The 25726-nt window shown below is 50.0% G+C and overlaps 2 protein-coding genes across 7 annotated transcripts in view; one reads left to right on the plus strand and one right to left on the minus strand.

Annotated features, from left to right (window-relative positions):
- The window catches only part of Tex49 (testis expressed 49), a 27593-nt gene extending 23393 nt beyond the window's left edge, over positions 1-4200 (plus strand). For all 3 annotated transcript variants that reach the window (XM_048802624.1, XM_048802625.1, XM_048802626.1), the window contains 3 exons: positions 688-730; positions 3240-3384; positions 4005-4200. In XM_048802624.1, coding sequence (XP_048658581.1) covers positions 688-730; positions 3240-3384; positions 4005-4053 — 237 coding nt within the window. In that variant the 3' untranslated portion in view covers positions 4054-4200. The remainder of the gene's footprint in view (positions 1-687; positions 731-3239; positions 3385-4004) is intronic.
- Positions 4201-4610: 410 nt separating this feature from the next.
- On the minus strand, positions 4611-25680 carry Adcy6 (adenylate cyclase 6). Of its 4 annotated transcripts, none has more exons than XM_048802623.1 (22): positions 25582-25680; positions 20032-20890; positions 15703-15852; positions 15218-15339; positions 15012-15123; positions 14716-14843; positions 14100-14258; positions 13882-14023; positions 13639-13767; positions 13357-13382; positions 12988-13135; positions 12651-12790; positions 12418-12505; positions 12144-12260; positions 11735-11893; positions 11244-11422; positions 10334-10369; positions 10121-10250; positions 9539-9802; positions 8547-8751; positions 7292-7416; positions 4611-7082 (listed from the first exon to the last, which is right to left on the minus strand). In XM_048802623.1, exons 2-22 carry the CDS (start codon positions 20887-20889, stop codon positions 6957-6959), a joined length of 3543 nt encoding a protein of 1180 aa, XP_048658580.1. In that variant the 5' UTR covers position 20890; positions 25582-25680; the 3' UTR covers positions 4611-6956. The 4 variants fall into 4 exon arrangements, with proteins under 4 accessions (XP_048658580.1, XP_015348772.1, XP_048658578.1 ...); XM_015493286.2 differs by lacking the exon at positions 25582-25680 and adding an exon at positions 25140-25181 and having other exon boundaries at positions 12651-12748; positions 20032-20893; XM_048802621.1 differs by lacking the exon at positions 25582-25680 and adding an exon at positions 25140-25177.
- Positions 25681-25726: the final 46 nt, after the last annotated feature.

Genomic DNA, 25726 nt, shown 5'->3' on the forward strand with positions numbered 1-25726 from the left:
GAGTGAAACAAAATTGGAACAACACAAAATCATTATAATAGCTTCCTGAAATGTCCATCTGTCCTTTCTCCCTATCTGTTCCTCAGATGTGAGCGGTTTTTCTTCCATCTTACACATCTCCAGGGACAGGCAACTTAAAACAAAAGTGAAACAAAATAACAAAAGAGGAATCTTAAAATGGCTACCCATCCTCTTGCCCTGCCCTCAGGGGCGAGCAGTTTCACTTACCCTCAGTCGCTCCCCGTGCGGCCCACCAAATGCCGCAGTCTGGCTGGGCACAATCAGAAGCCACTTGTCAAAAGAAACTAACTTTATTTTTAGAACCACACACGCCAAACAAAACAGCCTCTCAGGAAAAACCCTCAGAGCCTCAACTGCCACCACCAGCTTTTCCACAAGCCTCTCTCTCCCACACAAGCTTCTCTCCACCTCCCACAATCCTCCTGCTCTTGAGGCCGATTGGCTGGGTCACGTGGGCGGAGCCAAAACAGTCCCCCAATGAGCAGCTCCGTGGTCTGAAAGGGCAGGGAAACAGCCCAATGAGCATCACCGCAGAGGAGCCAATCAGCTAGATGTTGCTGGGGCCGAGGAGCCAATCAGCTAGATGTTGCTGGGGCCGCTGTGAGCCAATCATCAGCCGGCAGCTGGAAGTTTGCTGGGGCCCCTTCGGCTGTGGCTCTCAACAACATGAGATACAATGAAGCTGTACGGAAGGTGTTGCTAAAAACATGTAAGTACCTTGGAGTGAGTACCATGCTAGGATTATATCATTGAGGCATGATTATAGGGCAGGAAGAGAGAAAGAGCCAGGGAGAGAGACTGAGAAGAGGTGGGAGAAAGTAGACTGGAATGGTAGGTGAGCCTGATGAAATATAAATTGAATCAGACGTGAAAGCACAATATACAGGTTTAAATCCTAGTTCTGCCTCATTTTAGACATCTGACTTTCTGTGGGTCACTTACACTTTATTAACCTGCTTCCTTGTTCATTTTGAGAGAGAGATAAAGAGAATGCCTGCTTTACTGGTCTACCAGTCTTACAGAATTGATATGAAGATCACACCAGAGCTGAAATAATTTAGGAAGGTACTTTGTATATTATCACACAGTACCCCATGGTGAGTAGTAGGGCAAAGCACCAAGCTTTAAATTTAACTAAACTGAGCTTAAACTCCAGACAAATTGTGTGATTTAGGGCAAGTTAACTTCTCTGAACCATCTAAAAATGGGAATAAAGATGTGTATGGTGGCGCACACCTGTAATCCCAGCAGCTCTGGAGGCTGAGGCAGGAGGATCGCGAGTTCAAAGTCAGCCTCAGCAAAAGTGAGGTGCTAAGCAACTCAGTGAGACCCTGTCTGTAAATAAAAATACAAAATAGGGCTGGGGATGTGGCTCAGTGGTCAAGTACCCGAGTTCAATCCCCAGTACTCCAATCCCCGGTAAACCCCCCCCCAAAATAAATTAATTTAATTTAAAAATAAAAATGGGAATAAAACTCTAGCACTGTTGTGAAAAAGCATGTAGGACAAATTTTTGATGCATGTGATACATTGTAGAAATCTTGAGAAAATTATGCTCTGTAAAGAAAGGCAATCCAGGACTGGGGTTGTGGCTCAGTGATGGAGCGCTCATCTCACATGTATGGGTCACTGGGTTCAATCCTCAGCACCACATAAATAAATAAAATGAAAATATTGTGCCCATCTACAACTAAAAACAAACAAACAAACAAAAAATAAAGGCAATCCAGGACTGGGGATATAGCTCAGTTGGTAGAGTGTTTGCCTCACATGCACAAGGCCCTGGGTTCAGTCCCCAGCACCACAAAACAAAAAAGGCAATCCCAAAAGGTTACAATTGGTATGCCATTTATATAGCATTCATAAATTTACAAACTTATAGAAATGAAGAAGAAAGAAGTTAACTTGTCCAAAATCACACAACTTGTCTGGAATTTAAGCTCAGTTTAGTTAAATTTAAAGCTTGGTGCTTTGCCCTACTACTCACCATGGGGTACTGTGTGATAATATACAAAGTACCTTCCTAAATTATTTCAGCTCTGGTGTGATCTTCATATCAATTCTGTAAGACTGGTAGACCAGTAAAGCAGGCATTCTCTTTCTCTCTCTCTCAAAATGAACAAGGAAGCAGGTTAATAATGTTACAAAATGGCAGCACCAGGATCAACAGCAATGGAACAGTTCTGTATTAATACATTAACATCTTGGTTCTAGTAGTGTACTATAGTTTTGCAACATAATACCATTGAGGGGATCTCCAGGTATTATTATTGAATCTACCTATCTCAAAATTAAAGTTTAATTTATAAAGCTAAAATACTTTTAGCTTATTATTAATTAATAGGAAAACAAGTAAATATATTTACTCAGTGAATTATTAGATTTTTTTTTAAATCATGATTATAAAAACCACAGAGCAAACCAAAATATTAGGCCATAAATCTAAGTTTAAAAAAATACCCAAATTTTATACACAAGTAGAATTAGATTTATCCGAACAGTGAGAATACTTTTATTTTTTTTTTAACAACTAAGCCACATTCCCAGCCCTTTTATTTTTTATTTTGAGACGGGGTCTCACTAAATTGCTTAGGACCTCACTAAATTGCTGAAGCCAGCCTTGAACTTGTGACCCTCCTGCCTCTGCCTCCCAAGTCTCTGGGATTACAAGCATGCACCACCATGCCTGGTGAAAATATATATATTTTTAAAAGTATCTAGGTAAGTTTTTAAAAACACCTAATACCTCTAGAACATGATAGCACTTGATATCTGTATCTAAAAGTGAGGTGGTATCATTGTTAAGTTTCAGAGAATTACCTGGAGTGAGGAAAAAGAAGGCATTATTTCAGAGAGGAGGGAAAGAAGTAAGGATGATTAAGCCCAGAAAAAAAGAAAATAATGAAATCAGTGGACACCATCTGATACAATTCCCAAGTGGGTTGACCACTTGTTCTTCCACCATCTTAGCTCTTGGGGAAGCTTTCTTGGAGATGGCTTACTAGCAACAGGAAGAACCAAGACTAATTCATCTGACCATGAAAGGTGTAAGATGCTGGAATCCGGAAGTAAAGCAGGGTGTGGTAACCACATTCCCAGGACCTCTGAGCACCTGGTCAGGCCCAGTTGCTTGGCTGGGCTTTTGGGGAGGGAGAAAAATAAGTGGTAAACTGGAAGGAATTCAGTAACCTGCCCTCCCCACCACCCAATCCATTCAGTCCCCAATCAGGTCTTCAGAGTCCCTCTGACTGATGCTCAGAACTTCAGCTTCTGGCGGTCTCATGATCCAGGAGTACTTCCGGAGAAAACCATGCCATGGATCTGGAGCCCACGCCACTGTCTCATTAAAAGCCCAATGACCAGGTTAGGTTAGGGAGGGGTCAGGGTGGGAAAACCAAGGGAAGTATTCCCTCCTCTTACTGAAATCATTAGGCTGTTTTATCTCTGCTCAACATTGGAGAATTAGGAGAGGTTTGGGTCTTATTAGGAAAGACTGGTCACAGAACCTGGGCAGTAGTGGTGTTCAATGGAGTTAAGGATTTCTTTCTTCTTTTTTGTTTTGTACTGGGGATTGCACACAGGGGCACTTTACCACTGAACTGCATCCCCAGCCCTTTTTATTGTTTCTAAAATTTGAGACAGGAACTCGCTAAGTTGTTAAGGGTCTCCCTAAATTGCTGAGGCTGGTCTTGAATTTGTAATCCTCCACCTCAGCCTCCCAAATCGTTGGGATTACAGGAATGAGCCACAGTGCCCACCTAGGTTTGTGTTTTCACATTGTAGATATGATTTCTGAGGAGCACAAGACATGTCTGTGCCATTCCTGTGGGAGCCCGAGGATGTTTCCACTACCTTTGTTGCTCCCCTACTTTTTCATCATTACCCCTGCACATTCTGAGGTAGTCTTGGGACTATTTGTAAGGATTTTCCCCAAGCCTCCAGCCTAGCATGGCTGAATCTCAGACCATTTCTCTCCTTTCCAGGTTTATGGATCACTCCATTCTTAACGACAGAAACTTCAGTCTATATTGAGGAGGATATGATTGTATAAGGACAAACAAGATGGATTGTGAAAGAAGTACAAGGAGTGGGAAAGAGGGAGAAGTATCCCAGTTCTGATGACTTTGACTAATGGGAAGAGGGGAATCAAGAAAGCAGAGTAAACAGATTGGACTAGAAGTCCCTTGTGTGCACTAGGGTTTGGGTAGGGAAGTCATTCCAAAGCCCTAATTATTGTGAAAGGAGGTGTGTGAGAGATTCCTGAAGAGACCAGATCTTGGTGTGAGGGTTGTGAAGGAGTCAAGGCACTGGAAAGACAACCACAGGGGTCCAGACCTAAGGCATAGCAGGAGTCAAAGTAACAAATCTTGGAAGACACAGCTGGTCCTCATGTTGATGAAGGGCCTAGAGTAGTCAAACTCTCTGAAGACACTGTAGCTTTACCTTGGCAGGGAGAAAGCCACAGGAAGCCCTCAGACCATGGACCACAGAGTCCCACAGAGTCCTGGGGCAAAAGGTTGCCTCCAACAACCAGGCTTTGCCACTTCTGATCCAACCCAGGGCCCAGAACAGCTGCAGAGAACAGGGAATTTTACAAAGAGTTTGATTTTATTGATATTTAAATATATTAAATATTTCACTGAAATACATGGTACAACCACCCTCCCCCACTCCCACAGTGGTTACTTTATAAAACCAAAGTCCATGGCTTCCCATCCCCTGACTCCTCCACCACCTGGTGAGGAAAGAGGCAATGGTAACCAGGGGAAGGGCATGGCTGGCACTGTGGTACAGGGAGCAAGGATATGGACAGGCCCCTCCCACCTGGCAAGAAGCAGAGACAAGTCATTCAAGGCTGAGGTCTTCCCACTCTGGCTTACACCCTCACTCCTACTCCCTGGCACCAAGTAGTCTCTTCCTATTCAGAGATATCAAAGAGGAGTCAATTTTCTGTCTGGAACAGCTAGTCTTTTCCCTTCCTCTGCCTTGGCTAATGATGTGCCTGGTGGCCCATTTGGTTGATGCATGGAGATAGATTCCCCAAGGTAAGCAGTACCGAGCCAGAAACCAGATCTCTGCAAGGAGCTGATGCTGAAGGAATATGAGGAAGATCTAGAACACTACCTTCCCCTTCCACCCCCAAACCCCATTCTCCTCTGACTTCCAAGACAAAAGTGATCTTCAAGCAAAATTCAGGCTAATGCTTCTGGCTTAAATAGGTACAGAGAGAAAAACCAAGGCACCAACTAATTCAGGCCAAAGTTGAGGAAGTTGCAGGCAAAGGGGTAAAAGGAAGGAAAGGAGAGGAAGGAAATGTGAGTCTAACCTCCTAATCCTTCTACCAGCCCTTACAGGCTTCATGGGGATTGGGAGCCAGGAACACACTAGACTCAGGCTAATGACTTGGAAAAGCCAAGTTTAAGGTTCCCCTGTCCCATCCCTTAGTACCAGTATCTGGGTTCTCAGAGGGATCCCATGCTACCCAAGTCCCAAAGCATACCACATCCCAGGACACAGGCTGAGGAACCCAGGAAATTCCTGAGTCTCTACTCAACAAACCCCAAACAGTTTAAGTGCATGGAGCACTGGGGCTCAAGCAAGTGCTTGGGTTCCTGCCCTAGGCAGGGAGACAGTCATACTGCACATATGGCCCCCAAACGGCACTTAGGGATTTGGCACAAAAAGGATTTCCCTTTCCAGGCCACCCTCCTTTTGCTACCACACCCCATCCCATACCTGTGCAACCTGGGCATCTCTCTACATCCCTTGAAATAGGAAACCCTGCCTTATTCCCAGAAGACAGAGGCCCATGGGAGAGAGGCAACCCTGGGTGGAGAGCTGAGGAGCAAAAGTACAAGGACACACACAGACCTGGAAAATACATACACACAAAGAGCAACATGCACACACAGTTATACAAACACACAGGCTCTCCCCAGTGTCAGAGACCTGGGAGACCAGGTTTGGGATCAGGGTCATCTTCCTCTGTGCCCTGACCCTTTTTTATTTGGCAATAGAAGGGGTAGAGATGTTCCCTGCCCCCTTGCCAGCAGAGAGCAAGCGAGTGCTGGGGCCAAGGAACCTGATCCTGGCCACTTCAGGGCCTCAGATCAGTCTGACACCACCCCACTCCCTGGCCGCCTGCACTCTTTGGCACCTGCAGGTGAATGTCCAGCTCCTGATCTAACATCCCCATTCACAGGCTTGCTCTCTGGCTGGGCATTTTCACAGTACCAATGAGGCCAAACACCCCTTTCCCTGGAGTGTGCAGGAATTGGGGCTAAATCTGAGCTGTCAGAGGTCCCTTTGTTCCCCTTTGGGGACAAATCATGGGACTAGGATTTGGCAAATGGAAACATTCCCCTGAAATGTAGACAGAGCTGGATCCCCAGGGTATCTCCCTCCTGCTCTATGCTTAAGAGGGAGACCTGGCCAGGGCTGGGGTACCCAGGACCAGTGCTGAGGATGCAGGCATAGCAAAGGCAAGCATGGAATAGGCACTCCTCATGCCTGGCTCCAGTCTTTGTACAAAATATTCCCAGGGGAAGGAGGGTAAGGAAGGACCCATCCCTGAGCCTGTTACCCAAACAGAGAAAGGGGCAGGCAAGGCAAGTTGCCACTTTAATCTCTCGGGCAGAAGAGCTCCCCTGCCACCACTGCCCCTTCCCTTGCTCCCACAAGTTGGAAGAAAGGAAAGGTAACAGCACAACTTCAACTGAATAAGAAAGTCACTTGCATAATCCTCTTGGTATCCCCTTGATCACCAGTCTGAGGGCAGATGAGCATGGTCCAAGTACAGCATGCTGGGTGTGTTCCCTTCTGCCTTCAGCAAGGATTGGAGGCTCAGTGCCCCCTGCCACAACTCCACCCAGCAAGCACAGAATCCACTCAATGCCCACCTTGGTCCCTTCAGTGGAATCTGTAGCTGGGTCCTGCTAACTGCTGGGGCCCCCATTGAGGAAGTAGGTGGTCATCTCCCCCTTGCCCTTCACCTTGACCACCCCTCGACACTCCAGTTGGTAGCCCTTGGCAGCTAGAACCTGGTACAGGTCCGTGGTCACCTAGGGGAGTGGGAGGGGAGCCCGCTTAGCCTGGAATCCTTCTTGCTGCATTTGCAGAAGCTCAGGTTTTCCCCAGTCAGGTTAGCTCCCCTCCCCCAACCTCCATCCCACCAGCCACAGAAGACTGCCACCCTGCCCCTGTCCTGCAGAGACCTATGCAAGCCCTCTGGACCCATACCCCTCCCAGCCTTGGCTCATAACCCTCTCACCTGTATTCGGTCAGGGACCCCTGTGCTGTCCATACGACTAGAGACATTCACTGTGTTCCCCCAGATGTCATACTGTGGTTTCCGAGCCCCAATGACACCTGCCACAACTGGGCCCATGTTCAGCCCTGAGGTGGGGAAAACAGCAAGGGATTGAGACTAGTGAATGCTCCATAGTCAGTCCAAGGAGTCGTCTCACCTCTTGGTACCTTGAGAAGGGCTCAGAGGAAAAATGGAAAAGGAACAAATCTCCTGGTGGTAGAGTGGAAAGTCTGGGCACAAGGGCTGTGGGCTGGGTCCAAGCAACAGGGTAGTATCTAATCTTCTGAATGCTTGCTCATGCCAACTACTGAAATAAACATTTTACATTGTTGCATCGTCTCAACACCTCTCAAAGGTAGGTATTTTTAAAAATTTTTTTTTGGTTGTTGATAGATCTTTATTTTTGTTTATATGTGGTGCTGAGAATCAAACCCAGTGCCTCACACATGCCAGGCAAGTGCGCTTTGCTGAGCCACAGTCCCAGCCCCTCAAAGATAGGTATTTTTATCTCCATTTTACAGACAAGATTTTTGGGGTGACTTATTAAATAACCAGTAGATGAAGCAGCCAGAACAAACCATAAATGGAACAGCCATGAGTCCCAGAACCCATGCTATTAACCACAGTCTTCTACCAGCTCATTCAAGAGGAAGTACCTCTATTGAACTGGCCACAGATAAGGACACAGGCATTGGAGTTTAGATTAGGTAGGCCTGGTTTCAAATCCCAGTTTAGCCACCTACTAGTTATTGATGTCTGAGAGTCACTCTCCTTATCTTTAGAAAGGGAATAGTAATGTGAGGATTAAAATGTACTCAAAATATCTAGGACAGAGTCTAGAACATAGAAGTACCATAATAAATTACCTCTCTTCTTTTTTCTCCCTTGTGATACTGAGGATTGAGCTGAGGTGTGCTTTACCACTGAGCTACATGCCCAGTCTTTTTTTTTTTTAATTTTGAGACAGAGTCTCCCTAAGTTGCCCAGGCTGGTCTCAAATTTGAGATCCTCCTACCTCCACCTCTCAAGTTGCTGAGAATATGGGTGTACCCACCACACCTGGCTGGTCTCTGTTCTTAATATCAATATAGATATAGAAGGTAGAAGGAAAGGAAACCCCACAGGAGCCCTGATGATCTGTGACCCCCAGCCTGTACCCTCAACTTCACCCAGAAACAGTCCTGGGAACACCTGCCAAGGAACCAGGCCTTCTCACCAATCTTCATCTGGAAATTGTTGAAGGAGTGCTCATTGATGTGCTTCATCTGCTCCATGAGCCGCATTGCATAGTCTGCGAGGGCAGTGATGTGGGATCGTCCCACCTGATCATAGGTGCTGGCATTCAGCCCAGAGGCAGCCATGTAGGTGCTACCAATTGTCTTGATCTTTTCCAGTTGCTTGAACCGTTCCTCGCTGATGATCTGGACAATACAGGGGAATCTAGTTGTCAAGGCAAAACCCAGCTCTGCTCCAAGGCTCATTCCTCTCCATACCTTGGCTCCTTTCCCTCATTTCTATCTTGAAAGTACCCCCCACACACACACCACCATCACCACTTTTTAATGGATGAGCTCCCTTCCAGATGCTGCTCTCACTACAGAACTGAGCAGCCAGGAAAATAGGCAGTCTAGGGACCTAGGCAAGGCCTTGAGAATAGCACTTGGGACGATCAACTGTGATGCTGTGATGACCCACTCAGAGAACACAGAGGTCATTGAGCATTAACTACTCCAACGCTCATCTCTGGGGGGAACTGAGTCCCAAAATGAGGAAGGGACTTCCCATTCCTGACCTGAATGTTCAGAACACTTCCTCATATTTTGCTTCCATTTTCTCTATTCAGGGAATGGTCTTATTTGCTTGGTCCCATGAGGTCAGACTACTGCTTTCCTTTTCATGACATCCACCTAGTACCTTTCCTATCCCTCACTAATCATTATGACCTTCTTTGTTCCCCAATAAGGATGCCCTGTCCCCAATGGGGCTGACCCCCCTTGCCACCTCTGACCTTCATGGGTTCTTTCCCTCACCTCCACTGTACCTACTCTTACCCCTATCCATGACATCACTGGTTCCCATTAAATCTCCCTTTCTCCTCCATTACCACCCACCCCCTCTAATTATGGCCTTCTCATCCAAAGTTCACATCACTCCTCTGGTCCCCAAGTTCCCCTACTGTCTGCCAGCACTGGTCACCTGGACAAATACCTCATCAAAGTCAGCGATGATCTCGTTGAGCAGCCGCAGGCACTCGACACCCTCATTATTTGCCTCCAGCTCCACATAGAACTCGGAGAAGTTGGCAATGGAGGCAAACATAACAGCCACACACTCACACGACTGATAGTAGAGTTCATCATTCCGGCGCTCACGGGCCAGGAAGTGGGCAGCCACATCCTTGGGTAGAATGTTATGCAGCAACCGCCGGTTGTATGCTTGGAGCTCCTCCATCTCCTCCTTCTCCCCTGTTGCCTGTGGATACCACATCCATCGCCCATTACCCAACATTCACAAGGGGTGGGTATAGTGGCCAAGGCCTGGAGTTGAGCATCAGAGGGAATCATGTAGAGGAAGAAAGACACTGATAGATGAGGCCTAAAGATCAGGCAAAGAGGTGAAGGGGGCAAATATAGGAGGAGACAGAGGGAAGGGCATGAGCAGAGAAGGCATGGGACTAGTTGGGCTTAGGGCAGCCTGAGCCTTAGCCAGCTAGCAAGAAATGCATTTTTGGCTTGGCCCAGGCTCTGGCCCCAAGTTCCTCCACCTCTGCCAAAGGCCCATCCAAGTCACCTGCAGTTTCCAGAGGAAGTCCAGGCGGGCAGTTGACTCCACCTGCTGGGCATGCAGATACAGCGCCAGTGCAAACACCAATAGGATCACAGGGGTCATGTATTTGAGTGCCACCCTCCCTGCAGCTGGGCTAAGGATAAGCAGAGACATGCTTGGTATCCTCAGGAGGCAGCTGATGGCCCCACCCTTTGCTTCCCTGGAGCCCTCACTTACCAGTCCAGCCCATCAAAGGTCTCATTGGATGGAACCCTGGCATGAAAATACAAAAGACAGGAAGCATCTTCAGTGCTTTCTGGGTTGCTCGGCAGGCCATGGAGAAGGGACAGAGACTGCATTACCAAGCCTATGCGACCAGTTAGGCATTGGGCCAGAGCTTTTCTATATATTTTCTATATATTAACTCCTACTGGCTCTTCTACTTACTAGTATAGGACAAATTACTTAAAACTAAGTTCAGTTTCCTCATAAGCAAAACAAGAATCAGATCTAAATAATGCATATGGAAGACTTAGCCCATATCTGGCATACAGTAAACCTTCATAAATGTTAATTACTATTATCTTTATAATTACCCTATGATATAGGTGGCACTGCCATTTTACAGGTGAGAAAACTGAGGCTCAGAGAAGTTAACTCACCTGTCCAAGGTCACATAGCTAATAAATGGTAGAGCAGGGATTCAAACCCAGCAGTCTCCAGAGGATCTCTACCTCAACAAGCTATGGCTACATATCACAAGGGGTAGGATTTTGCATCAGAAAAGTCAGTGTGGTGTCCTTAGGCAGGAGTTAGAAATGTGGGTTCTAAGCCCGGGCTCTGCCACCAAGCAGCTCTGTGACTCACAGGTGTTAAGACACTGGGTAGGAAAGCACCAGGCATATGTCAGAGGGAATTTTTGTTAACGTCTAGCCTAAAGAGACAGGGATTTTTTGAGAACTGGGATGCTTCCCTAGGGTAACTACTTGGGGTCACATGCCAGGAGTTCCTCCATTTCCTCCCTTTCTCCCACGGGTACATAGTAGCATTCCAAGGGTATAAGGGCCTGGGCACAAGAGAGAGACTCAGTGACCCAGCAGAGTCAGGAAGACTTCTGGAGTATTAAGGGGGCTGAGAATAAACTTACAAGCCATGGACACCAAGCAGTAGGTCATAGTTGTCGAAGATGGTGGCTGGGGGACCCAGCAGAAGCAGCATCAAATAGATGAGCCCCAAGACAAAGATCATGGCCAACTTGCCGATGCTGCTGATGTGCAGGAAGACAGAGCTGGCCAAAAGACTCAGGAGCATGTTCCCAACGAAGTACTGGGGGAGGGGGCGATGGCAGAGGAAGCGTTGGGTGACAGCACAGGTACTGGCACCCGGGGCAGGAAGAGCCCTGTACTCCCCTGCCTGACCTATCTTCCCCTTCCACAACCCTCAAACCCCAATATCCCTCACCCTCCATGCCTGGCCTACACCACATTAGGGCCCCTGGTTACTTAGAAGTGTGGGTTCTAAGCCACACTTGGGGAGTCTGGTGAGTTCCTGGGTCCCCAGTGCCAATCATCAGCCTGGCACAGGAGGGCCAAAAAGTGTGCCAGGACACCCCCCTCTGCCTGAACACTGCTTGGACACCTCAGGGAAGCTGCAGGTGGGTGCGGTGCCCTCACACAGGGGAGCATCCAGGCCAAGAGAGTAATTGAGCTGTTGTAGATGGCAGGCAGTGATGTCAGCAGGTGTTAAATTCAGCATCTGGGCTGCACAAGTCCGTATGGGGGTGTGGTCACAGGTGAACTGCAAAAGTCAGGTACATATCAGGGTACAAGGAGGGGAAGGGTTACAAAGGCCATGCCCGGGTGCCTTATATTCCAGGGGCCAAAGTTCTCAGGGGATGACAAGAGGTGGAGGAAATGAAGAAGGAGAATTGGCATTAACCATTCCTCTCATCTATGACAGCAGGCTCCCTGAGGGCAGGAAGCATTCCCAGTGCCAGAGTAGTGCTCGGCACAACGCAGAGGTGGAAGAACTCCCACTGGACTCTTACCATGTTAGCAATAGCAGAAATGAACACAAGGAGGACTGAAAAGATGCCGACTGTGGTGCTATGTGCCCGTGAACGGACAATGCTACGGGACAAACGCTGCAGGGCCTTGGGGAACAGCTATAGTAGCAAAAGACCAAAAGTTAGAAGCCACATCAGCCAAGAAGGAAGGCCACCCATGGATGGGACACAGAAGGAGAGGAATGACCTTTCCTCCCTCTCCCCATGGGTCCCCCTCCCTACCACCCAAGATCCCTGAGGAAGTCCCCCTACATACGGAACCACAGGAGTATACAGCACAGATCAGCACAGTAACCAGCAACAGCAGGAAGATACTGGCATAAATCCCAAGCATCAGGGTGGAGCTGAGGCAGGGAAAATGTTGCTCAGGAAGATGTGGACACTTTGTCCCAACCCCAGAACAAGCAGGGGTGCAGGCTCCAGGAACTGGGGGCTTGTGTGGGTATTTATGACTATTCCAGGAAGGTTAATGAGGGGCAAGGCTCTCACTGTGGGAAGATGAGGAGCTGGATGAAGCAGATGAAGCAGAAGACCAGCAAGGCACAGGCAACATAGGCTCCGAAGCGGGGATCCACCTTCCGTGAGTACTGAGGGAGAGGGGGCTGAGCTGAGCACTGGGTGTTGCTGCCCTGGGGCAGGCAGGGACAGCAAAGGCAGGGTACTCCTCAAGGGGAGGAGAAACAATTAGACCAATTGATATGAATCTCCACCCTACTGTGCTCCCTCCCCATTCCTCAAAACCCTGTCCTGATCCCTCACCTGTGTTCAACCTTTTCTGCCTGAATCTGCCCTTCCCCCAGCCCTCATCCTTTTGTATCCCCCAAACCTTCTTCTCAAGATCCTCTCTTTGGAAGGTGAGCAGGAACCGGCGCACATGGTCCTTACGCAGCTGATCAATGCTACGGGCATCGATGGCACGACCCAAGAACTCATCCACCTCATCCTCAGGGTTCAGGGCATCTTGGGCACCCCGGCTGAGGGCAGGGGACATGCTTCACCAAGTGCATGAGCAATAGCATGTGATAAATAGTGAGAGGAGGAGGGCATAGGCAGTGCATGTGAGCCACGTATGTGGCTCCTGCTCCCACACACATATCAAAAGCCCAGGAAAGAAGGGATCTCAGGTCCTGCAGCTCCAGTCCAGGTGTAAGTACCTTCTCCCTCCTCATCCCCCCTCCTCAACAACCTGACTTACTTGTCTTTGCTGGAATCATCAATGCCCTGGAGAAGGGAACAGAGTGTGAATGAGGGGAGGGGCCACCACCCTCACCTCTGCAGTCCCTTCTCCCATTCCCAACACTGGGTAGAGGGTGTCCCCACATATGCTTTTGGGTACATGGGACCCCAGAGATGAACCATTCTCCTGACCCCAATAGAAAGCACACATGAAGTTGGCAGCTGTCGGAAGGAGGGGGGTGCAGTGTTGAAGGAAACAAAAAAAGTGAGGCCCCATGTCCTGGTCTCGAGGGTCCCTCACCATCTGGCGGAAAGCTTTGGAGTCCTTGGTCCGGGAGAAAGCACGATCAGGCACCCAGCGGGGCATTAGCCCTTCCATGGAGTTGGCCCGTGTCCGCTGCAGCTTGGCCAGCATGGCCTTCTCCTCTTTCTGTGAGGGCAGTGCGGATACAGGTTTAGAAGAAGGTCCCCAAGAAGGTCTTTGCCGACTCATCTCTATTTGTCCCTGCTTGCCCTTCCCCCCCAGCCCTGCCTTGGCCCTGACCCTTTTCTGGCTGGCGCCCAGGATGAGGAAAGTCTCAATACGCTGCTCCTTGAGGTATGCATTGCGCTCACCACCACGGCCTGGCTCCACCTCATAGTCCCCATTCAGGTACTGCAGCGTGGCCCGAGTGATGTGGATGCGTCTGTATGGGACCAGGAGGTGAGTCCCTGAATCTCCCACCTCCTTCCCATCCCCTACCACCTGGCTCTTCTACTCACCCAGCCCGGCCCCCTGCCTCCATGTGGTTGGCCAGGGTTACATCGTTGGACCACACATCAAACTGCCATTTCCTCAGGCCAAGGACACCACAGTGTACACGCCCACTGTGGATGCCCACACGCATGTTCACATTCACGCCTGTCACCTCACGCACCAACCTGGGAAGATGCAGCTTGGGATCAGCTCTTGGTACAGTCTTCCCCTCCCCCAGTCCATAACACAGGCAGCCCAGGGGACAAGTACAGATTACACAGTTGCAGGGGACAGAAGCATAGCCTTGGCTGGACATTGGCAGAAGGCTGCACGGGGCTCAAGGACAAAGGTTTGAGAGCTGTGTTAGCAGGGCCTGTAGCATTTTGTGAAACTGAGCTGGCAGAGGAAGAATCACATCTCTCACCCTCAGCCTGCTCAGCTGGCATTTTCTGCAGCCCCATTCCCCACCACCCAGCTCCCTGCACCCTCCAGGCTGGTTGGAGTCTAGAGGTGCCACATGGGTCTTCACACAGACTGGAGAAAGAGCCAAGGCTGAGGAAAATTCCTGAAGACACATTAAAGAGTAGGAATAGTATGGGACACCCACAATTCCAGGAATCCTGGGAAGGGAGCACTGCTTACGAGATGGCCTCGATCATGTCCACCCCCATCTCCACACAGCAATGGGCATGATCTGCTCGGGCCTCTGGCAGCCCTGACACACAGTAGTAACAATCCCCTAAGATTTTGATCCTGAGGCAATGATTTTCCTGAAGGGGAAGAGGTAAAGGAAAGGGTCACCTTTACTCTCCTACCCACTCAGCCTACCTGGCTCACCGCCCTCACTGTACCCTATCTGCCACCCACACCCCCAGCTGCCACAGGCAAAGCTGGGCTCTCACCACAACTGGCACCACCCCAAGCCCCAGCACCCTCACCGCGGCCAGCTTGTCAAACCGGGCAAAGAGCTCATTCAAGGTCATGACCAGCTCCTGAGCAGTGCACTGAGAGGCCAGGCTGGTGAAGCCCTCAATGTCCGCAAACAGGATGCTGTGAACAACAGCAAAGGATAGGTGGGCCATGCAGCCCTCAAAGTCTCCCAGAACCTCCCACCCCTCCTGGTATCCTCCTATCCCTGCCCTACCTGACGTTGTCATGCTTCTGGATGTAGATCTTGTGGAACATCATGTCTTCTTTTTTTGTGTTGATGTCTTCTTTCATCTCCATGGCAACATGCTGGGGCAACACCGAGAGCAGCAGCCGCTCCTAGACCAGTGAGTGGTTCCAACAGGGCACTGCTATCCTCTTTACAATTCTTCCTAATCCTTCCACATTATCTCTGGGAACCTGAACTTCCCTTCTGGACTGTGACCCAACACTGTCCACCAGAGTCCTCAGCAGTCTTCCATCCCAGCCCTCTCTAATCAACCCTCACTCAATCTCCCAAATGCACTCCTGTCTACTCCCACCCTTGGACAAGACAGAACCCCAGTGTCACAGAGCCTCTGTGATGCACAGTCCAGGAGGAACTATTCACAGAGTTCCACAGACTTGAACAAGCAGCAGATCCAATCTGTAAGCTATTGGGGAATTAGGAGGGGAACACTGGTCAGGGGAAACAGCTCCCACCTGCTGCCGATTCTCATGCTGCAGGTGCAGACGAGCCTGGATATAACCGCGGGTCTCCTGAAAGGCCTGGCGCTGAGACACCTCAGCTGGGTAGTGTGTGCAGATGCCAATGACGTTGGTGCAGAGGAACAGCACCACATTAGCACCAAGCTGCAGGATGGTGGCAGAGGCAGATGGGTGAGCACCCACCCCAACACACACACACACACACACACACACACACACACACACATGCACACATACAACTTGCTAGGCTTTCTCTAAATGTATCCCTTTGAGAGAGAAGCCATAGTCCTGCACCCTCTCTGTCCCCATCCTTGAAACATATCTCTCCCATTCCTCAAGGACTTCACATCCTGGCCCTCTGCCTGGGTCACTCCATGACTAAAAAGGTAATACTATCACAGCATCTGGGAACAGGAGCACCAACTAGGACCAGGTAGGTCATGGTGCCCACCTCAGCTCCCTATGATCCCCTGCCTCACAAACACCCAAAAGAAAGACAAAGGCTGCTCCCCCTACATGGGATTCTCCTTACAGAAGAATAGCACCCACAAGGGCTGGGGCTGTAGCTCAGTGGCAGAGAGCTTGCCTAGTAGCATGTGTGAGGCACTGGGTTCAATCCTTAATACCACATAAAAATAAATAAATAAAATAAAGGCATTCTATCCATCTACAACTAAAAAAAAAAAAAGAATAGCACCCAGGAGGCCTGAGCTCTCTCCATCCTCCTCTGAGTGGCCCAGGACAAGTCACCTCATCTCTGGGCCTCTGTTTGCTCATCTATAACTCAAACAGGGAAGAATAAGAAGATCTCTAAAACTTTGGCTGCCACTTAATGATAAATTTGTTTAAAAGAGGCTGTGTAGTTTCTCTTGCCATTAAAATAATAACACAACTATTGTTTAATGCCTAACTGATTTTGAATTTTGATCTTGTGTAGAAAATAATTTAGACTGGTATATTATTTTGGTAATGTAGTCTATTATAAAGTTCAATACAGCATAAAAATCCCTTGATTAATAAAAAAAATTTCTAAAGTCTCTCCCTGCCCTGCATACTGAATAACAATAATGACCATTATTACCATTATTATTCTTATTAATTATTATTATTATTACCACCACTATAGCTGGTTTGTTGGCCATCTGCAACATGCCAGGATTCTATGGACACTTCCTATACATTAATTTATGCATTTCTTACAACTCTATGAATTGACAATATCCCATTTTATTTATTTGTTTTGGGTACTGGGGATTGAATCCCAGGGCACTTTACCACTAAGCTACATTTCTATTTATTTATTTATTTACTTACTTACTTACTTACTTATTTTAAATTTTGAGACAGGGTCTGCCTAGGTTGTGAGTGTCTCATTAAATTGCTGAGATTAGCCTTGAACTTGTAATACTCCTGACTCAGCCTACCGAGTTGCTGGGATTACAGGGGTACACCACCACAGCAACAGCATCCCATCTTAAAGGTGAGGATCTCAGAGTACAGAGAAGTTTGGTAACCTGCCCAAGATCACACAGTTGGTGTGGCTGGTATGGGACTTGAGCCCAGGACAGTTAGACTCCAAAGCCTGTGTTCCAACCTAGTGCATTCCAGGTTTCCAAGAGTCCTCCTTGTTCCACTCAAGCTCAAGGCCAAGCTCAGAACCCAGGCTTGGGAGTCATCAATTCCACTATACAAAGAACCCTCTATAACTGGGGATGAGGTACCTCCATGTCTGGCTACCCCCAAGGTATAACTCCCCCCACACACACTAGATCCTGCTGGGCCCTGCCAGGTCCCACACCAAGGCCCCCACCTTAGGCATGGTCAGCCCTCATCATTATCACTGGCTGGCTGGAGAGCAAATCCAAGAAAAGCTGGCCTCAGTGCTTTTGGAAACTAGGGGGTTAACCTGGCACTTACAGCTCCACCCCAGAGCTGGATGGGGCAGGGCTCTGGTCCAGGAGAAGGGAGGGAAAGCTTACCAACTGATCTGAACCAAAACTAGTCCTACAGACTTCAAAAGGTCACTCAATTTAGGGGACCTCAGTTTCTTCTATGTAAATTTGAGAAGTAGATTTGACTAACTCCTAGTCATTTTCAGCTGTGACCCCCACAAGACTGGCCTCTCAGCTTTCCTCCCAGTCCAGTGCACAAGGCCCCAGGCCAAATAGACTGAGGTCCCCCTCCCAGCAGCAGGGGTGAAGAGGGGGCACACTCTCTCCCCATGGGGCTTCTAAGAATAGCCCCCAGTGGGGGAGAAGGAAAAGGGGGGCAAATAAGGCAACTTCCCTTCCTGGCCCCAGGAGCCCAAAAGGAAAATGTGAGTCACGGTGGAGGGAAGGGGAAGGGGGATGAGAGACTGAAATAACTGTTCACAAACATCCCTGTCCGACTGTGAGAAAAAATGGATGCCAGGACACTGGAGGAGATGCCAGCTGGGCTGGGGTCACCAGGTGACACTGCTCAGTGTATCTGAATGAGTGGGCTGGGGAGGAAGGTCCTTCTCACTAACATGACTGGGGCTGGATCTGGGAAGGGGCTGACCAAAGGAAGCTCAAAGGAGGTCACAAAACCCCACTCCCTCCAAAAACACACAGGCCCAAATGGGCACAGGGAATTGTGCTCAGCTCATAGGAGGCTATATGAGCAGTCCTGGCCTTACAGATAGGCATAAGGGCAGCACAACTTTCTTCATCACTCCAAAAATGTATTCGACAAGACCCACAGGATTAGGCCAGGCACCCTTACAGAAGTGGGACGCTGGCAGTTCTGACCTTCCTGAAGCTGAACCTCCCCAATCAGGTACCAGGCCTGGCTCTGGGCATCATGCCAGCAGACAGCAGAGAAGAGACCCACCCACCTCTGGCCATCCAGAGAGGAAAGGGGAAGGAAGGCACCACCTCTAAGCTCCCTCTCCTCCAAGATGGCAGGCCAGCCCCAAAGCCCACCTTAATAGCCTGAAAAAAAAGCTGGGGGACCAGCAAGGGTAGAAGGACCTAGCCCTTTAAGAGGTCCAACAGTGCCCTGTGGGCACGTGTTCCACAAACAAACGGGCTATAAAGCTACTTTTAAAAAGGTACGTTGTGTTCTGGAGCACAGGCTGGGCGGGGAAGGGCATCATGCCAGAGCACCTAGCTCCTCACCCTGGGAGCCCCAGGCAACTTCCTCTCCATGGTCAGACCAGGGTGGGCCACAAACCACAAGCCCTGGGCAAGGCAGAGACTAGTCCCTCACACACTGAGGGAAGTAGAGGACAGCACTCAAGATTGGTGGCAATGATTGCCCATACGGAGTGCTGACTAGGGGAGTGTACCAACAGCAGCCTGGCCTTTGCACCACAGCAGGGGATAACATGAGAACCCATCAACGTGTCTCTCTGAAAGGAGCCTCCCAAAAATCCTATAGCACTCCCCATAGCTCACTGCCACAAGTGGGAACCCTGACCTGTCAGGTCCTACTCCACTCAGAGAAGGGTAAAGTCCTCACAGCAATACCATGATACAAGCTATTTTTACCCTGGTTTTACAGACTGGGAAACGAAGCCTGGAGAGGCAAGTTAGTTGTCTAAGATCCCACAGAGCAGAATGCAACACACTGGACAACCAGTCTACCTGCAACCACACCCTTATTCTCACTTCCATGTGGTGATACTGAGCCCCACTTACCCACACTCAGCACCCCAAGACAGTATCCAGCATATACAGAGAACCTCAGAGCAAGATTGTGGACCAAGATGTGTGGACATTAGACTCTGGTGTTCCTCTCTTCTCTAGTATAATTCCATTCAAATCACCCCCAGCCCAGGGGAAACCCAAGCTCTCTACCTTCCCTGTTGTCTCAGAAACAGCCTTAGTCTAGGAGAGAGGTGACTCCTTCTTTACCAATTCTATCCAAAACTTGTTCTTCCCTTCAGATCATCACCTAGAACTGTTCTTCAGGGATGGTACCAGGGCCTGAGTCTCAAGGGTCAACTTGGGGACAGAGGATACAACCTGCACAATCTTCTCAGTTCCACCGTAGCCCAGGGTCTAAACATCACATCCCCACCTCAAGCCCCACATTATGTCTCTCTACAGGCTACATTATTTCAGTAGGCTCAGGCCAAAGAGCTGGAGACTGTGATCTATGGTGACAGACTACAGGCCTGGGTTCTGGAATCCTCCCTCCTCTCAGCAGCATCCCCTGCCACAGATTCCAACTGGAGTGGCATTCCTCAAACCTGGCCTCCCAGCTAGAAATCCCCACACTCGGGATCCACCCATGACTCCCCTACCCTTCATTACCAAGTCTCCTTGCCATTCCTATCCAAGTGCTCTCCACACCCACCTGCTTCCAGAGGAAGGTGTCACCACGGTTGAGTTGCCAGGCCAAGATCAAATGCAACGTGGAGAGGCCCAGTCCACTGAGCACAGCAGCCCGCATGCGGATGGGTAGGAGTGTGTAGGTGATGTAGACGAAAAACAAGGGGCACCAGAGGCCTGCCGAGGGGCTGTGCGGGTTGGCTGCCAGGGCACCCCCGACCTGCACAGCCGCCAGGATGCCCAGCACCACGTAACTCACCACCCACATGGAGTCCTGGCGGAAACTGTGTCGGTTACATACCACCATGAGTACCACAAAGAGGGTGGCAGCACAGGCCAGAAGGGCCACGTAGGCAGGCTGAGGGCGTGTGGGTGCTGCGTGGAAAATGAGCAGCACCACCATGAGCAGCACAAGCACCGCCATCAGCAGCGTCAGGCTGCTCTGGTTCATCTGGAAGAAGTAGCGCTGGTACAGGCGCTCCAGCTTAGCTGAGCGGAACTGCTTTGACTGGAACACCTGCACCAGACGGCGCCAGCAGGATCGCCTGCTCCTGGGTGCCACATCAGGTGCCACCTCAGCTGTTCCAACTGCTGCTGTCACCTCAGTGTCCTCAAAGCCCAGGGCCACTGCCCGCAACCCCAGCTCCACGCCTTTGCCTGGGCCTGCCCTCCGGATGAAGGCCTCATCCTGCCAGGGGCACCGAGCAGGAGCTGCAGGGGTGGGGCTGGGTGGCTCTGCATCCTGGAGGCAGCTCATATAGTGGGGTGTACAGAAGCCACTGGACCGAGTCCCACGGCGTGGGCGCTTCTGCCCATTGCGTTCACCCCAGGCTGTTTTCCGTTCATCCACTTTGGGGACCAGGAGACCACTAAACCATGACATGCTGCTGGAAAGAAAGGCATAAGATGGTCTTAACAACACCATCAGGGCTTCTGCCACCTGTAATAGTGCATCACCTGAACACTTCCCACAGCCCAGCTAAGCACTTCATATACATCATTCTCATAAAATTACTTTGAAGTAGGCAGTGGCATCCCCATTCAACAGGCGAGAAACCATGACACCGGGAGATGAAGAAACTTCCCCAAGATCCAGCAACCACAAAAGTGCGAAAACCAAGATTCTAAGCCAAAGCCAGCATACATAACAATTCACCTCTCCCCTAAAGGCACTGATTTCCTGGTGGTCACAAACACAAGAGCCCATGTCAAGGGGTGAAGCAACCCATAGTTCAGGAGAACTGCAAGGAATAGTCCATACCCTGAGCATGGAAGGCAATCACCACCTGGCACCAGTAGATTACTGCCACTGGTGTCCCAGTGGGGCCAAAGCTTCTGACTTTTCATCAGAAAGTATATTTCAATGCAACATCTGTTGATTTTTTTAACACTGGCAACTAATCCACATTTTCAACACGGCAAGCCAAATAAATCATGTCTCTGGAATGAGCTCTGCCTGTGAGCTGCCCATCAGTGACCTCTGTACTAAAGGGAATCTCTTTCCACATCCTTCCTCATCATTCAGATACCCATGGCACATTTCACCAAGCTAAATTCAACTTTCCAGTCAGGTCATAGCTTAAGTATAACTTCCTCAGGGAAGAATTCCCAGCTCTCCCACCCAAACTAAGTTTGGTCCCTTACCTCTGTACATTTCCTCCATAATAATTATTGCAATTATAATTAAATAATTCCTTGTGTAATGCCCACAAAGCAGAAGGCAGACTGGGACTTCTCTGCATGCCCCTCTACCTAAAGCTTTGTGAGGGCAGAGATTAACTCAATTTTATTCATCACTTTTATCACCAGAGCCATGTAGTAGACCCGTCTTATAGTAGGGACTCGATAAATACATATTGAAAAGATAGAAAGCAAGCAAGCTTAAGGGCACGGAAATGAAGCAGCTAATAATGATAGTCCTGACTCTATCTTCCTCACTCCACCTAGTCACATTAGCTTCTTTGCTGGGACTCGTGTTCCCCCACCTGGAACAAGAGCTCCTCTAGGTCAGAGCCCAAATGTCCCCCTTATCAGTGAGGCTCTCTCTAACCACATTATAATAGCAACTCCCTTTCCTGGGGCTCCCTATCTCTCTTCCCAGCTTTATACTTTCTCTTACTCCTCAGCTCTTATCAGCAACTGCCATTCTATGTATTTTTCTTATTTGTTCATTGTCTCTCCTAACTGGAATGTCAATTTCATGAAGGCAAGAATTTGGGCCTGTTTTGCTCACTCATGATCCTCAACACTTAGTAGGATATAAATAAATATTAAGTGGATGGATGAATTATACCCCCCATAAACTTTCTCTGCCTTTTCAAATGCTTAATTCCACCTGATTTCCATTAAAACATTGTGAAGTGGCCACCTGGGGCACAAGACAAATTCAACAGAAAAAAATAAAAGCCGAAGTCCATGCCAGTTTTATATGTCTGGCCCAAGCTACAGAGATCCTAGGTAACCAAATCAGTCTTAGATCCCAGGTTTCCTGGAGGGACGAGCTTTGGACTGGGGTGGGAAGACTCCATGACAATAGCTCTAACATGTCTCCTGACTGAGCCCAGGTCAGGAGTAGATGAACATGAAAGAACTGTCACCTGTGGATGCCCATATTCCCACCAGGGCCACATACCTCCATGTCCACAGGGCACCCTGAGGGGCCCCTTGTACTTAAACCTGCTGAGCAAACAGCACTGACATTTGTACTCACTAGGGAACTGGAAGGAAGTGTACCCAGTGCTTGCCCCAGGTGGCCACAGAACCAGACACTCATGCCAGATAAGCAGCACTCCAGACACCCAAGGGCCCAAAAAGCAGAAGGCAGGCTGGGACTTCTCTGCACACCCCAAAACCTCCATCTCCTTCTCCTCAGCCAAGTTCTGTTGGCATCCCTTCTCCTATATTCCATACAGCAGCATGCCCTTCAAACTCGAATCACCAACAGTGTCATCTGGAAGGACAGATCAAGACTACAAGACTTTTGGTCAGGCTGGCATTTGGAAAAGGTCACCAAAGGAAGCCTGGCGTTTGACAATATTTCATTAGAAGCACCTTTGGTGTGAGACCAGGTTTCAAACCTTAGTGTGATTATTTGCTAGCTACTCCACCTGGGACAAGTTACTTAACCTCCCTGCATCAGTTTCTTCATCTATAAAATGGGAATAATAATGGTCCTGGGGAAAGAACCTAATAATACCTGTCATATAGTTCACACTTGGTAAATATTAGTTCTTCTCCCCACCCCACAACACTTTGAACCCAAACCTCTGCCGATGTCCAAGAGATGGAAAGACTAAAGTCATAAGTAAGAAAACACATCCTTTCAGCCAGTCAGATGCTTAGTTCTATCAGTCCCTGTGTCCTTAGTTGTCAGTCCCCAGAGCTGCTGGGGATAGAACCCAGGCTGAGCAGGTTTCCCACCCCACCCCCACGACATTTTGTTTCAGCCTCTTTCCATTCACCAGTCCCCTGCCCTGTTCTTATCTCCAACCACCACTGCCTCAGACCTCTGTTCCCAAAGGACCTTTTCTGGCCATGTTCCCAGCCCCCTGGAAGCACATTTGAGCATCTGGCTCATACCCACAGAGGAAGGGGCAGACACTGTCCAGGGGAACATATCACCCTTCCAAGAACACTGTGTGACCCCACAAGGGAATAGCTTCAGAGCTCTGTAACTGTCCAACCAACTGCAACAATCCCACCCTGGGCTCCACTGCAGGCACTGCCCATCCTGGAGAACTTGCTGGACTCCCAGCACTCCTGGCACCCTATGCCAAGCTTAGTATGGCAAGAAATATGGGAGGTCACTGCTCCAAGCCACAAAACTTCTCTATACAGTCCCTCAACCCTCCCTGTCCAAAAACCCATCACTATGAATACCTGGAGCACAGACCACCTCCCTTACCAGCAATCAGAGTTTGACCCTTGCATCTCTGACCTCCTTTCCTGAGTCTTGGACCCTTTTCTCCCACATGGATCTGCTGCTCCTGGCATCACCAACTCCTACAAGTGGAGCTATGTCCCACTCAGCCCTCAGTCCCAGGCCCAGTGCCTCCCAGACCTCAAGTCCCTCCCAAATCATGATGCTTCCATGAGACCAGAGTCTGAAGAAAGCCAAGGCCCTGCCCCAAGGATGGCTCTGCCCACTGCTTGTCTCAATCCTCTTCCTGGCCACCTCTCATCCATCCCATCCCCAGGGGCCATCTGCCCCTGCCCTCCTTGGCAAAAGAAGGCTCCAGGGGTTTTAAAACAACTTCAGAAAGTTCATGGCAAAAAAAGCGCCCAGGCGGGGCCCAACAGTGCCAGCACCACCCACCATGCTGAGACGTGGGCCTCAATTCCAGGCCTTTCCAGATGTAGAGGCTTCCCCAAGGCCTGTATCTGTAGGTTCAGCACTGCCTCTTCCTCCCTTTCCAGCTCTCCCTAAGGACTGCAAAGGGTTCCTACATCCAGCCCCAACCATACAACCCACCAGGGTCTTCCAGCTCACAGTGGGACTCTGGCAAGGAAGAGGAAGGTCTTAGGAAAGGGTCTCTCACCACCTAATTCCACCTCTAGCTTTTAGGTCGCCCCCACACCTCTAAGTTTGCTCTGAATACAGTTTACCTTCCCTGCAGCAGGCCTTGGGAGAAAGAGGAGAATGACACCACCCCTTTCATTCCAAAGGCTTGGGGTGAGGGCAGGGTGGGAGCCTACCGCAGAGAGCCTCCCTCTCCTCTAAACACAATCACACTCTACCCTAAACTTAGAGACTCACCCCTCGGCCCCGCTGCCAAACCCACAGGCCAGCCCCTCCCCCAGTACACGCTTCTCCCCCACTTTAGGACAAGCCTGGAAACTCCAGCGAGTGGAGGAAGGGAAGCGTGTGGCGGGGAGAGAGGGTGGGGACCCTCCGGCCGGGACCGAGGACTCCTTCATCCCCCATCTCCAGCACTTCTCTTTACCAGCCCCATTGCCTCGGGTCCCCCCACACACCCCAAATAGTCGAGACTGCCCATCTCCGGATTCGCTGCACCCACCCAAAAAAAAAAAAAAAAAAAACTCGTCGGGAGCCGCGCCGGGGTGCCTCTGCTCCAGCCCCGCAGCCCGAGTGCCGGCGTGACCACTTCCCCAGCTCTGCTCCCGCGGGCTCACCTGCCGGCTTGGGTCGGCGCCTCCCCGAGCGGCCCTCGCCCCCTCCCTTGTTGTCCAGCGCAGCCGCCCTCTACCCCGGATCCAGAAGTCCCCTCCCCGCCGGCTCCCGGACTCCCCGCCTTAAAGGCACAAGCTCCTTTTGTCTGGGCACCCCCTCCCCCTCCCCAGGAGCGGGGGGCAGAGTTGCCCATTCCCCTTCCGAGGAACCGGGTCGTCAAAATGGGGGAAGACCGAAGAATGGGACCCCTCCCTTCGCGCGCCCCTTCCTCTCCTCCGGCCTCTTCCTCCCCCAGTCTTGGGAAAACAAGCGGCTACTGTTCTGGGATCAAGACCCGGGAGGGGAGGGAGCTAAGCACTGTTCCCCCATCCCTTCACCCCGGAGCAGCATCCTCCGGCATTCCAGCCCACCCTCGGCCCAGGGGTCCGCGCGCCACAAACCCACCCTCACACTGCGAAAATGCCACACCCGCCCAACGAGGGTCGGCTTCCTTCCTGTTGGGGTCCCCAGGGGTTGAGCGGGAGCCCAGAGCCCACTCCTCACCCCTCCTTTCCACTCTGCCCCAGCCCCCACCCCGCCGTGCCCGCCC

Source organism: Marmota marmota, unplaced genomic scaffold (assembly GCF_001458135.2).
Source record: "Marmota marmota marmota unplaced genomic scaffold, marMar, whole genome shotgun sequence".
Classification (NCBI taxonomy): domain Eukaryota; kingdom Metazoa; phylum Chordata; class Mammalia; order Rodentia; family Sciuridae; genus Marmota; species Marmota marmota.